The sequence below is a fragment of the Ambystoma mexicanum genome, chromosome 3q (assembly GCF_040938575.1).
Source record: "Ambystoma mexicanum isolate Mex_15411 chromosome 3q, UKY_AmexF1_1, whole genome shotgun sequence".
NCBI lineage: Eukaryota > Metazoa > Chordata > Amphibia > Caudata > Ambystomatidae > Ambystoma > Ambystoma mexicanum.
The window spans coordinates 1,284,225,670-1,284,239,713 of NC_090926.1; the positions used below are offsets into that span (position 1 = coordinate 1,284,225,670).

Here is a 14,044-nt window from a genome sequence, read left to right on the forward strand (position 1 = left end):
AGATGTGGGGAGTGAAGAGAGAAAGTGAGTGTGTAAATTGTGGAATGAGGTGAGTAGTTGGCAGGTAGGAGAGATTGTGTGGAGGTTAAATCTCCCATGATGCGGTCTTTGGTGGGGATGGAATGACTGAGGAAGCCCAGATCAGAGAGCTGAAAGAGACAAGGGACTGCAAATTAGGATGATGAGGGGGGTTGGTGGAAGGAACTGTGTGCCAGAGAATTCAGATGATTGTGGCGGACAGTTGGTAGATGAAAGATCAACAGAGGAGTGGACCTTGTTGGCCATCAGGCCAACACCACCACCGCTCTGGAAAGAGTGAGGGAGAGAGAAAGGACATCATATTATGTGGGCAAGCAGCATTAAAGCAGAGTAAAGAACAGTGATCCAAGTATCAGTGATAGCCATGGCGTGAGAATGAGTGAGAATCAAAGTAATCAGTGACACTGCAGACTGATTGGGAATTATAGAGCCCAAGTGTAAGAGTATTGGCAGAAAGCAGGGAGCAGGTGTGAAGAGGCAGAAAATGAGGTGGAAGAAGAGATAAGGGGAAGAAAGGGGCCATGGATTCCCTACAGAGTGTGAGAGAGTTAAGGAAAGAGTGAGTAGGAACAGTAGTGGGAGTGATAGCAGGCTTTCAGAAGGCGTGTGTGGGCAGGGAGGAAGAACAATAAGACATAGAGCAATGACAAGGGTAAGTGCAGAGAGGTGCAGTGGTAGTGTAGGGTACCTTTGGTGGCTAGGATGGAGCTGTTAACCATACTGATGAGAAGTACAGGGACATAAGAGACCTGAATTAAGGATTTAGAGTGCAAATGAGGAGGGCCATGCATGACCGAAATGCAAGCATTACAGTACAAATGGGAATCACATGGCCATACGAGACCAATATAAGGGCTAAACAGTGCAATTGTGAGTTTCAGGACGTGGGCAACCAAAATGCAGGTTTTACAGGGCAAAAGAGGAGTGCAGGGCCATAGGTGACTAATTTGCCACTCTACCCAGCCAAGAAACTCACCGTCTACGGAGGTCAATGCGCCACCAGAAGCCACGATATCGCCAGACTGGAAACAAATAACTGCAAGAGGGAAAAAAGGAAAAAAAGGCATTTTCCTGCTATGCACCCTGTTTCTGAAACAAGTTACCAATGCAGATAAGACTGGCCCCCTCCATCATACCCTTCAAAGAATATCTTGCCAATCAATGATCTCTCCACTCAACCCTACTTCTGCTTCCTCTACCAATCCCAGCTCCTCTGTTACCCCGTACTTTACTTGTAACCTGTTGGGTGTGTCATCTATGTAGAGCGCTTTGTTGCTACCCAGATAGGTTTTCACTTTAAAAATCATAAACACACACATATATGCAAGCATTACAATACACTTGTGAATCACAGGCCCAGAGATGATCGATATGCAAGCTTTAAAATACAATTGGAAATCACAGGATCACGTGGTGGGCAAAGACTAGGAAGTATTCATTTGGGGTGAGCCTCAGTCAAAATAGTGAGTTTGAAGCATAATTAAAATATTATCTGATGGTAAATTTGCACTGGGTAGACACAGCAGATTGCATGCATATCAGACTCTGTAGAAGGGGAGGGGCACTTCATGCTTTCAAAGTCTGCTGGGACTATGACTTGTGTCTCCTAAGGTGGTGCAGTCGTGCATGCTGTTCAAGTAAAGCCTTCCTTGAACTGCAGTGCGCTGCCACCTTGGGCCCATACTGAGTGGTGAGATGTGCAGCTGACGGGTTGTCAGATTCTGCATGAATGGGACCTGAACAATTCCTAACATCGTCATCTGGGCACAGTTGATACTCATGTTGCTCTATACTGTACGCCCTCAGTGCTCACATGATTGATCTACCGTAGCACCACAGCTGAGAGCATCCCAATGGATCCAAGTTGTCATCTGGCATATCTGACGGCTCGTTCACTAAGTAAGACTGGAAGCAGGTTGAAACGTTTGAAGTGCTGCAGGCGCAGCCGTGCTGTGATGTGCACAATATTAGCTGCCCGCACAAACATTTGTGGTTGACAGTCAGGAACGGGCATCTTGTGTCAGTGGAAAGTTAGAGCTAAGTTTGAATGCTCTGAAGAGGTATGAGTATGTGTTTGTGCGTATTGAACATTTGGATTATTCCTTACAATTCCCATCTTGCCAGTGGACGTACCTGTAAGTGCCCTACAATCTGACATAAAGGTGGCCCAGGCGCCACAGCCTTCTACGCTTTGCATTTTGCATGACCGCCATATCAGTAGGCCAAATTGACACCCTTAAGAAAATAATTGAGGGACTAAAATGAAGTCACAAATTGTTCTCTGTGCAAATAAATGGGGGGACTGAGCATAGCATTGCTGCTGATTCAAAAATGTTGAGCTCTCAAAGGATCTGGCCTGTCTTGAAGAATAGAACAAGAGACAAAACAGGTAAGCGATAAGGCAGAAGACTTGTAAGGTAGATTGCAATGCTGCAATGTCTACATATTTGACATGAGAGAGGGGGTTTAGGTTGGAAAGACCGAAGAATATGTTGAGAACCTGCTACAAATTGTATCCTCTGAAACATATTTTTCCGAACAGTTTGTTGCTCGAGCTCACAGATCGCCTTGTCCACACACAAACCTGGTGCCTCCCACAATCACTCATAATTACGTTTTTAAAGAGTTGTGATCACAACACCAAGTTGAGAGAGGCACACATGCTGCAATTGTTTCCAGATTTTAGCCCATTTGGGTCAGAGTGTTGAGAGATAGTTTGAAGATACAGACAATATTTCCAGCTATGGATGTCTATTTTTCTAGAATTTACCATACCAGAATGCAGATATTGTATGCAGCGAAAAAGCACATATATACTTTCCTTGAACAAGCCACTTAACTTTGCGGAAGTAACTGCCACAAAGGGCTGCTCTGATGCACAGCACTTAGTTTCTGACTCTTTATTTACAACTACTAATTACCTGGCATGATCCGCGATCAGATGGGAGAAGTTTGACCCTCCTTATGGGCACCTTCAACTAACATGCATAGCACTTTCTGTTTGTTTGCTGCCAGGTAAATATTTGTAAGCTTAGAAATATGCAAATGACTAGCGCAACAGTGAAGTATGATCTCTGTATTTGCTGGGTGGATGTGGCAGGAATTAAGCTCCCTCATCACCTAAAAGGGACCTATAAGTGAGATTCAATGTTAGCTGATTAAAGATGGGAATATCTCTGACAAGTTGAGATGGCCGTGGTAGGTGGGAAGGAGTTGGATCTTGCATGTTGACGTTTAGGAATTAGATGGACACTAGCACAGAATTAGTTAAAAGTCTATGAAATGCCACTTTGAAAGCTATATGATTAGATTCCTATCATGGAAGGGTCAAGAACTGAATAATCACTAGATGAATGAGTGAGTCCTATCCTATGCAAGATGACATGCAACGAATGTACTATGCTTGTGTAGAGAAAACCCTCAATGCTCACACCAGAAAAAATACAACCCACCAGGGAAAAAGGCCCAGCACACAACTTGCAAGGAGAACAAAGTTTTAATTCCCCAAAAATAGAAGTGCCCCAGTAAAGAACTCTGCTGCCAAAGAACGTTCTGGCAAAATCAGTACAAGCAAAACTTTATGAAGGCACACAGCATCATTAATGATGATGAGTTACATAATGTAGAAATCCAAATGGCTGGTTGGTGCAAACCTATACACATGTTACCTGTTCCATAAGGGATGCCAGACCATCGGTCCCAGCCCCGTCTGTCCATCTTCTTCCACGTTCCTCCTTGCGCATCATCAAGTACAAAGATACAAGTAATTGGCAATTATGCGAAGATCAACAAAACATGCTCTAACCTAATGTGCACCTGGTACTGCAGACAATGGCTAAGACGAAACTTCGAGGCCATTGCATCGCACACACTAACTCGATTCCAGACACATCAACACCCATCCAATGCTCCCCACCCTCATTTTGGCTATGTTGTTTTACCCCTCCTGGCACCTCGCAGCACAAATCACATGCCCTATGGTGAAGGCAACTGTTCCCTGCTTTCTGATCTTTCTTGATCGATTGGGGGTCCAACAGTTTTATGGTTTTTCACAGAGAGCTCTCAACCTCCTTGTGGCCTTGTAGGGCGTATTCCTTCTGGGATACGAAACGTTGGCGACGTGAAACAATGAAGGGTCTATGAACCTCTGCAGCTCTGGCCCTTTTCACTAGTGCCCAAGCTACACCCTGTTCCCACATGCATTCACTTATTTCTATGTTATGTTATGTTATTAGCATTTGTAAAGCGCGCGTTCGCCCAAAGGTATCATGGCGCTGGAAGGGAAGCTACCCAGTCGGAGAAGACCAGTGGAGTGGTCAGGCTTAGAACAGGTTGGTTTTCAACGTTCTTCTGAATCCAAGATGGTTAACAGTGGTTCAGGGAGGCTGTTCCAAAGTATGGTCGCGGCAACAGAGAAGGCTCTACCACCGAGCCTTGCCCGGTTAAACCTGGGGACAGTGAGAAGTAGCAGAGTGGAGGTTCCGGTCCGGACAATATCGGGTGAATTTAAGCTGCAAAAATCCAGCACCCTGACCGTGAATAGCCCGGTGAACAATACACAGAGATTTAAACTGAATTTGTTGGTTCACCGGGAGCCAGTGCAGTTGGCGAAGCACTGGTGTAATGTGGGCACCATAAGGGGAGCCAGTAGCCAGCCTAGCAGCCAGGTTCTGCATACGCTGAAGGCGATGGATGAGGCCGATAGGTTGAGACAGATAGAGCAAATTGCAATAGTCCAGTCGTGTGAGGACTAACGCGGCTACCACAGGGGGGCGGAGGGCTAACGGGATCAAGGGCATAACCCTCTTAAGGATTCTGATCTGGTGGTGGGTGGGCTGGCACACGGCCGCAACCTGGTTAGACATTGACAAAGAAGCGGAGAGGAAAACTCCTAAATTCTTGACTTTGCTAACTGGGTTAGGTAGCGGGCCCAAGGCAGCGGGCCAGAAAGCAGGCGTCCACAGGGAGGGTTTTGGGGGGCAGCCTACCAACAGTGCCTCCATTTTATCACCATTTAACTTTAGCCAATTCTGGTCCATCCTAAGGCAGTCGTGGAGGCATACAGAGGTCTCTGATTGATCCTGGTCCAAACGGATCAGGATTTGGGTATCATCTGCATATGAGTAGCAGTTTAAACCATAGGAGCGGATGAGACAAATCAGGGCCCAGATGTAGATGTTAAACAGAATTGGCGATAGCGAGGATCCCTGAGGGACACCACAAGTGAGAAAGCAAGAGGGGGAGAGAAACGGTGGCATAGCAAGGGTCTGAGTGCGATCCGAAAGAAACGAAGTAAACCAGGCAAGAACAGCACCGGACATCCTAATCTGTGAGGGACGAGAGAGAAGGATGGAGTGGTCTACCATGTCGAATGCGGCGGAGAGATCTAACAGGATCAGGGCCCCAACTCCGCCAGCATCGACAAGTCTGGACATGTCGTCCTGCACCGAGACCAGGACACTTTCCGTACCTCTCCCAGGCCTAAAACCCGCCTGGGCATGATTAAATATTTTGGAAGATTCCAAAAAAGAGGACAGAAGCGGTGTGACCAGTGATTCCAGCAGTTTGGACAGAAACGGAAGTAGAGAAATAGGGCGGAAATTAGCCGGGATAGTGGGGTCAAGAGAAGGCTTTTTAAGGAGGGCAATAACCCTAGCAGATTTAATTTCTGGGGGAACAAATCCCGACTGACAAGAGTTGTTTATTGCCAGTGTGATCTCAGTCAGAATATCAGGAGCAATAACCTTCATAATAGAGGCTGGGATGGGGTCCTCGGGAGATGATGATTTAATCTTCAAAATGGCTGTCAAGACCTCTGCCTCGGTGAATGGAGGGAAAGAGGACCAACTAGCCAAGGTATCAGTAGAGGGCACAAAGCTGGGGGTTTCAGGAGGCAATATTGCAAGAGATTTAACAATGTTTGCTCGTATAGCATCAATTTTGGTGGTAAAAAAAGGAGGCCAGGTCATTGCACAGTTCCTGAGAGGGCTTAACCATAGAGGTCAGGGTCTCCGAAGAGGATAACGAATGCACAATGGAAAAGAGAGTTTTTGGTTTGCACAGAGCGTGTTCAATTTTCTGGGCAAAGAAGGAAGATTTTGCCAGTTTAACGCTTGTCAGGTATGTGGACAGATTGCGTTTATATATATCTCTGAGCTCTGGATTATAACCAGAACGCCATTTCCGTTCAGCTTGTCTAAGATGGAGGCGCGCCGTTTTAAGCTGGTCAGTAAACCAGGGTTGGGAGGGAAGTCTATGGCCTTGAATCAGTTTCAGTGGGGCGAAAAGGTCGGCCACGGTGGATAAAGAATGGGACAGTGAGGATAAAGATAGTTGCTTCAAGGGGGCACAGTTAGAGACAATCTGATCAGTAAGAGCCTTTAGGTCAACTGAGCGCCAGGAGCGCAAAGGCATCTTAGGAGGGCGAGCTTTACAGGAGGAGCCGGTAGGAAAAAAGGAACATGAGACTAGATAGTGATCTAACCACGTCACTGGCTCGATAGGACCAGGACATAGCAGCGAGTCATTTGCAAACACTAAGTCCAAGGTATTACCACGTACGTGAGTAGGAGCATGGACTAGTTGCTGCAGTTGCAGATCTAACAGACTGTCAGAGAGAGATGTAATTTCAGCCGAACTAGACATATTAGAATGCAAGTTGAAATCACCCAGGATTACAAGATTGGAAAAAAACGCAAGTTCAAATTTGCTATAAGATCAGCCAGCCCTTTGCCAAAGGATCCTAATGGGCCCGGGGGGCGATAAAGGAGCAGGAGATGAAAAACCCTGGAAGGAGGGATAGAACAACGGATAAGGAGTGCTTCCATACTGAGTGTGTGGGGACATGGTAATTTAACCACAGTGTATTTCTCATTAAAAATAACAGCGACCCCTCTGCCCCGTTTATGTGTGTGGCTCAGGCCTGCAGCCCTGTTTGCAGCACGAAGTTAGGCCACACTTCCAATATGGCTGATACTATCTAAGATGGCATTTGGTTCCCCATGTTCGCTAGAACAAAATCATCCCCCTTCCTCCATTCACCATGGCCCTTGTGAACCCCACATCCCTGCCCCGTCCCCTCCCTGAGTCCCTACTGAACACTTCTAGGCTTCTGCTGCATCCGAAAGTCCTAGGGGGCCTGGGTTGATCTTCCCCTTCCCAACATTCCCCCTGTTCATTAATACTACATTAACAAACTCCCATGTGGGTCCCTCATCCTTCTAAGCTCTTCATTTCCTTTCCAATCTTTCAGCTTCCAAGTATGAAGGTGACCCTTCCTTTGCTATGCCTTACATACGGACCATAATCTTTCCCCTGACTGTGCATATTGCTCAGGGGTACATGTACACCCTCCATCCCTTGTTAAATCTACCCAGTGTTCTGTGTAATTCTCGGGGTCAGGTGAGGGAACTGTGGTGGTGCCTGGGCAGTGTAGGCTTTGCTCTATTGTACCCCAATTGAGACCATCATCATTGCCGCTTCTAGGCACTGCTTTGGCACAGCACCAAAGTCCCAGCTGGCAGGTACAGAATATTACCAATACGAACATGATCACAGGAACCAACATCTTCTCGATAGTCCCCATCCAGGATGGTGCCCAAGAAAAAAGGTTGTCAAACCAATCAGTTTCTTGTATGCCAGCTTCTGTTTGCATGTGATTGCCTGGAACGTGCAGGGCCCCTATTATGTTGGTAAGGGACCCATTTTCTGCATCATTAGGAGGTACGTAGGAGCAACGTAGGAGCAACATGAAACAGCATCTTCTTGCATATCCCTCCCTCGATAACCGTGAGGAGTTCCAACACGTAACAATTCTGCAACTTCATCAGCCATATTGCATGCATTTCCAGCTTGATCGCATTGAGGCTTTGTTCTGTGTCATTGGCAGCGCACGATCTAGAGCCATTTGGCATTTTCGGCGGTCTGCCCCCCCGGTAGCAACAGCGATGCAAAAAAGGTCTCTTCTTTGCTGTAGAGTAGGTACTGGTCTGGTATTTCTTTTAGTAATTGTGAGGAATCTGGCAATATATAATTCAATCTTCTCCTCTTCTGCAATTTTTCTTGTTTCTCCTTCTCTGGCAGGATGCAAAATATAGGCTTCTGCGGCAGCACTGTTGTGGGGATGTCAGACGCTGGTGCAGATGTTGGGGCCGACAAGCTACCCGGTCCCACTATCAAATGTTTTTCAGAGACTACCAGGAGGGCTGAGTGTAGCGAAGCCAGTGAGCAGGTGCCCCTCCATGATGGCAGAAGGTGCAGGAATGCCCATTGGCCACACGCCCAGTAGTTGTTCATCACGGCTGCTGTCTCTTTCTTGAGATCTGGGATGTATAATGTCTTGTTGCATTAATATTGGACCTCACAAAAAAGCTCACTTCATTATAAAAACACAATTCAAATTGTTCCTGATTTTGCACTTTCACTGATTTCTCGACTGCCTCGATCCAAGTACGTTTTGCCACTTGCTCATTCCAGTACTCGCTGCATACAGTGTTCACTTTATCTATTACTTCTTCTCTGAATCCCACTAGTCCTCCTGCTATGCAGCTCATTGTAGTGTCTTGCCATCTGCTTGCCACAAACTTCATGCCTTCCAACTTTAGATATGGTCTTTGCAGGCACTGCACGCTTTTAGGGTTTTAGGCACATTGTAGTTTATCAGGATCCATTACTTCTAGTCGCACCCTGGGCTCCCCTGGCGCGTTTGGAATCAAGGAACATACAAGGAACATACATAACAACTTCCATTAACTTTCGTTTTCCCCACTTAGCTCATGTCTGCGTACCAACTATTGCTTAACTCTGGATGGTGCACATCTTCTATTGCATCTAACACAAGTCCTTGGTATTGCTTGTACTTAGCCCCTCTAATTTGTCTTTTGAAATTCTTTCGCCCACCAAAATGTGAACCACTGGGAACAAAAGTATCATTTACAATTATACGGACTAGGCCTGACTAGGAAACAGGGATAACATGAGCAAATTTGCAACATTTCCTATAACATGAGCAAATATGCAACGTTCCTGTGTTATGCGTTTCAGTTATATTTCCAACATTGTCAAGTGTTAAAGAAACCGAAGAGCCATTAGTAAAAGATCTGATAATAATAGTTGTGTTTCTTATTCCCCCTTTTTATATGCCCACGCCATATAAAACTATACCCTAAATATATTCATAATCCAAACATAGAAATAGTAAATATATCAGTTACCTAGTGTGTTACACATATGTGCATGGGTGAAAGTACCATTAGAAGAGAGTAATTTAGCAAACGAGAACGTTGCTTTTTACAAATGGAGTTATTGGACCGAAGTACATCCATTGCGAGATAAGTAGATGAAAGACAGAGAGAAACAATAGAGAGAAAGAATTAAGAGAGAGAGACAAAAGAGAGAAATCATTGAGAGAGAAAGAATTGAAAGACAGAGAGAGAGCGACAATAGAGTGAGGGAAAGAATTCTCAGTGCAAACAATGTGTAGCAGCGTTTTCATGTATCACAGAGGCAGGTTTGTTGTAGAACTTTGACAAAATAAGGTTAGAAAACACATCAGTACCTCTACAGCTACACGTTTTCCTCTAGAACTATTAACAGAGGGAGAGTATTCACGTGCAGCACTTAACCAGTACTAATAGTATTTACTGAGTTTGGGTAGGGTTGTGGCCTGGGGTGCCTTGCGAACATCAGATAAATGCACCCAGTACCACACCTGACAAACTTTTACCACAAGAGGAGTAGCATAAACAACCACAAAGGGGCTGTTGTACCTAGGCTCGCTCCACCGGCGGACAAAGTTCTTCCCATGGATAAGATCACCAGGGTAAAGCTGGAGAGGGTGGGATGCAGTCAGTGAATCAGATGCAGCGCTGGTCGTCTCCTTAGTCCTCAGCGGTGCGATCTGTTGAGAGATAGATGTTATGGCTTTGCTTGGAGCACACAAGTAGCTATGAAATTCATCCCCCAAAACAGACGCCGCCCTGTGAGCATCATATGCTTTCCTGATTGGGGATAGTGGCATGAGCATGTGTCGCCCCGTTACCACCTCATGAGGTGATAAGTGATGATCCTTACAGGACTGTGTTCGCATGCTAAATAGAGCGAGAGGTAAGCAGTACACCCAATTTTTCTTTAAGGTGTTGCAAAGCTTAGACAACTTGCTCTTTAGAAGACCATTTATCCTCTCCACAACCCCGTTGGCCTGAGGGTAGTAAATTGTACACATCCAATGCTTAATCCCCAATAATGCTGTGATCTCTTTGAAGAGAACAATGAAAAAGGGTGTGGCATTGTCAGACCTTAAAACTGTGTACAAGGACTAGCCTCCTCCCACTGCGAGAAAGAACACACAACTATTAGGTAGCAGGATCCATAACACCATTACACCTTTCGGCATGTCAGCATAGTCGATATGTAACTCACGGAATGGCCAACCAGGGCGGGGTATTGTACCTCGCATTGTACCTCGCATTGTTCTTAGGGTAAGACCAGTACTGTAAGTCTGACGACACGATACAATTAACAATCATTTTAGTTACTGCTCCTGCAGATTCGGGACAAACCAGTCCTCCTGTATATCTGCAGAAATATGTTGTTTTGACACATGGGATAGATGTTGCAGCTGGCTGAATGCAACCCGCAGCAACTCTTGTGGCATAACTGCTTTGACCGATGTTTCTTGTAGCCATAATAAATCTGAAGGGGACTGCTTGCATCCCCTTTTCAACCATAAGTCTTTCTCCTCCTGTGGGGCTCGTCCCTGCAATTCAATTGGTTGTGCAATCAGTAAAGAATTGTAAAAGTCTGGCAGTTCTTCCCTGGTGCACGATATCACTGGATACTCAGGGCCACCGGTAAATATACTGCTTGTACTGTAAGTAACCCTTTAGATTATTTTATACCAAATATAATTACAATAGCGTAGCATTAAAGACCGCTCAAGTTGAACTTGTTCGTTGAAAGTGGCATAATGTTTTCTACCGCGCACTATCACCGCCGAATTGATCCCCTGGCGTTTAGAGGGCTCTGAAAAAGGCAGACGACACAGGGTGGGTTAATAGAAATAATTTAACCGGTCTACAGGCGGTCAAGCACTCTACTCGATGTGCCACTTCACTGTAGCCTGTCAAGTGGCACAGCGAGTACAGTGCTCGCTTTGACATCCGTGCACAGGGCCACCGGTAAATATACTGCTTGCTTGGCCGCCGTGTCCGTGGCAGGCTTACCGAGTGAGACATCGTCTGTATCGTTAGTATGGGTGGTCCATTTCACCACAGCTGTCAAGGAGGGTTGGGATAGCGTGTCCATTAGTTTATCTAACAGTGCTGCATGTTGTAACGGGGACCCGTAAGCCCACCTAAATCCCCTCCTCTTCCAACATGCCAGTCCTGTGTGCACTGTGGTGGTGACATAGGCCGAATCCGAATGGATGGTGATGCGGCACCCTTAAGATGCCAAAAGCGCCTCAATGAGCGCTATGAGCTCTGCTGCTTTGGCCAAATAGTATATGAGTAATATGTTTTTCAGCAATACCTTGTAGACCTTGTCCACTAGGCGGACTACTGCCACCCCAGTATGCTGCTCTGGTCGATAGTTGCTGACCTGTCAATAAAAAGCACCCCTCCCTTGAGTGGGCTATCTCTTGCCTTCGGGATGTCATCCTCCTCCCCCTCAAATGTTACACAATCATGTGCTGAAAGGTCTTCCTCTGTACACTGTTCTGTCAAAAGGTGGCAGGATTTACAGTTTTACACCTCACGGTATGTATGTTCGGGCTAAACAGAATGATCTCATATACGGACGCCCGCTGTGTGGTCAAAGTTGATTTGGAACGTTCCAAAACGGTGAACACTGCAAGCTCCACATATACAGCGTTACAGAGCACCCCGTGACAATTGTGGAGCTCTTCTCAATCACAAATTCAGCTGCAGCAAGCGCTTGTTTGCATGGAAACTGACCCTGCATCACAGAATCTAGCAGTCCGCTGTAGTAGGGCAATGGCTTGTGGTACATTGTGCTTTCTTGTGTCAGCACTGTGTTTATCAATTGGCCATTTGAAAGGGGAAAAGAGATAAACTCTTAATCAGGGGTAATCAGCACTGGGGCAGCGGAGATCACTTCTTTCAGGGTGTTAAAGGTTGGTGAGCATGTCCTCTGTCCATGCAATCTTATGGTCATTCTTCTGAGCCTCTTTAAGGCCCTGTAATAGGGACCTGGTGTATGCCGCATAGTCTAGAATCCATGCCCTACAGTAATTACACAGCCTTAACATGGACACATGGATAACATATTAGCATAAGCGAGATGTAACAAACAAATGGGAAGTTTCCCAACATGGTAAGATGCACACATGGCCTCTTAAGCAAGCAAAAGCAAGACATAACAGAACACAAAACATTTTCAATAGCAGAATCTAGTTAGCAGCACTAGATCAGCCCATAAACACTTGTGACTCTCCCACACATAACTTCCAGATACAAGGATTCCGTGTACTCCTCATGCTAAATGCCACTTTGCAGTAGCCCTGTTAGAGTTCATGTGTTACTCCTGGCCAAAAGTCCCAAACAAGCACATAAACCATAGACATAATTAAATGACCCGTGGCAGCCTCATAAGGGCTTCTTGGTTTTATGACTCAGACCGTAGCAAACCAGACTTCATTCCAGCCCCTCCCGTACTTATCTTAAGTCTGGGAGCCCCACGGGACTACCCAGGCGAAGAATGTGCTGCTAAATGGAGGACGCAGTAAAGTTTCTGTCTTCCTGCTCCAAAGTCAGCGCTGTCCCCAGTCTGTCAGCATAATAGTGCGGGAAACACACCAAGAACCGCTTCTTCCTCTGACCGTACAAATGCTGAACTCCCAAAATAAGCTGCACCTGCACAATGCCATTGCCGACTAATAAGCTGTCCCTAATCACAGGCAGCTGGCAACACGCGCGATGAAGGACTACAGATGCATGCTGAGGCTGCTGGGAAATGTAGTCTTTGCTTCTTGCAGCTCCCAAGGCACTTTATCGTGCGAAATGCAACACCCCACGTCTGCCCCAACCTCCATTCCTGACAGTACCTCCTCTCTCCCAGGGCCCTTCCCAGGGCCAGGTTTCTCCAGGTGTCGCAAATGAAACTGTTTTATCAACCTGGGGCCATGCACCACTCCTGAAGGTTCCCATGAACAATCCTCAGGACCATAACCCTTCCATTGAATTAAACACCATAATTTTTGATATCTTCGTCTGGCGTCAATAATCCGTTTTACTTCATATTCTTCCTGTCCTTTAACAATAGCCAGAGGTCATTTCGTAGTTATCCCCGGATCTGCGGGTTTAAGTAAAGATACATCGAACACCAGATGTATGGGTAAGGTTTTTGGCAGACATAATTTCATTGTCTTGGGAGACACATTTTAAAATCTCATAAGGCCCAATAAATCGAGGCATGAACTTACGAGACCCCACCAACGATAAATTCCTTGTTGACAACCAAACCCTATCACCAACTTGATAATTGGGGCCCTCCTGCCGTTGCTTATCAGCTTGTTTCTTATATGCTGTTTTGGCCTGTTCCAGATTTGGACGTGCTTCCTGTCTGATCTCAAGAAGCAACTGTTTACGCTCTTGTAACACTGGAATTTGTTCCATCTCCGGTAAATGTTCTGGTATCATGTTCTGTTCATGGCCATATAAACATTCATTGGGTGACATTCCTAAAGAGACATGTTGTGTATTATTACTTGTAAATTCCGCCAACCATAGTGCATGCACCCAGGATTCCATACCGTCTCCTAAATAGCATCTCAAATATTGCTCAAGGGTCTGATTCACCCGTTCCGTTTGTCCATCTATCTGCGGGTGATAACTTGTGGACAGAGCACACTCGATTCACAGCATCCTACAGAAAGCACGCCAAAATCTTTAATGAACTGAGGGTCTCTGTCTGATACAATACTCTTCGGAAGACCATGCAATCTCACAACATGTTGGAGAAATAACTCTGCTAATTTGCCTGCCCC

At 45.9% G+C, this 14,044-nt stretch overlaps 1 protein-coding gene across 4 annotated transcripts in view; it reads right to left on the reverse strand.

Moving 5' to 3' along the window:
- Positions 1-14,044, reverse strand: part of LOC138581993 (adenylate kinase isoenzyme 1-like) — a 466,802-nt gene that overhangs the window by 298,060 nt on the left and 154,698 nt on the right. For 2 of the 4 annotated variants that reach the window (XM_069652886.1, XM_069652887.1), the window contains exon 2: positions 1,016-1,075. The exons of the other annotated variants lie outside the window; for them this stretch is intronic. In XM_069652886.1, the coding sequence (XP_069508987.1) occupies positions 1,016-1,075 (60 nt within the window). The remainder of the gene's footprint in view (positions 1-1,015; positions 1,076-14,044) is intronic. 4 annotated transcript variants of the gene reach the window in all.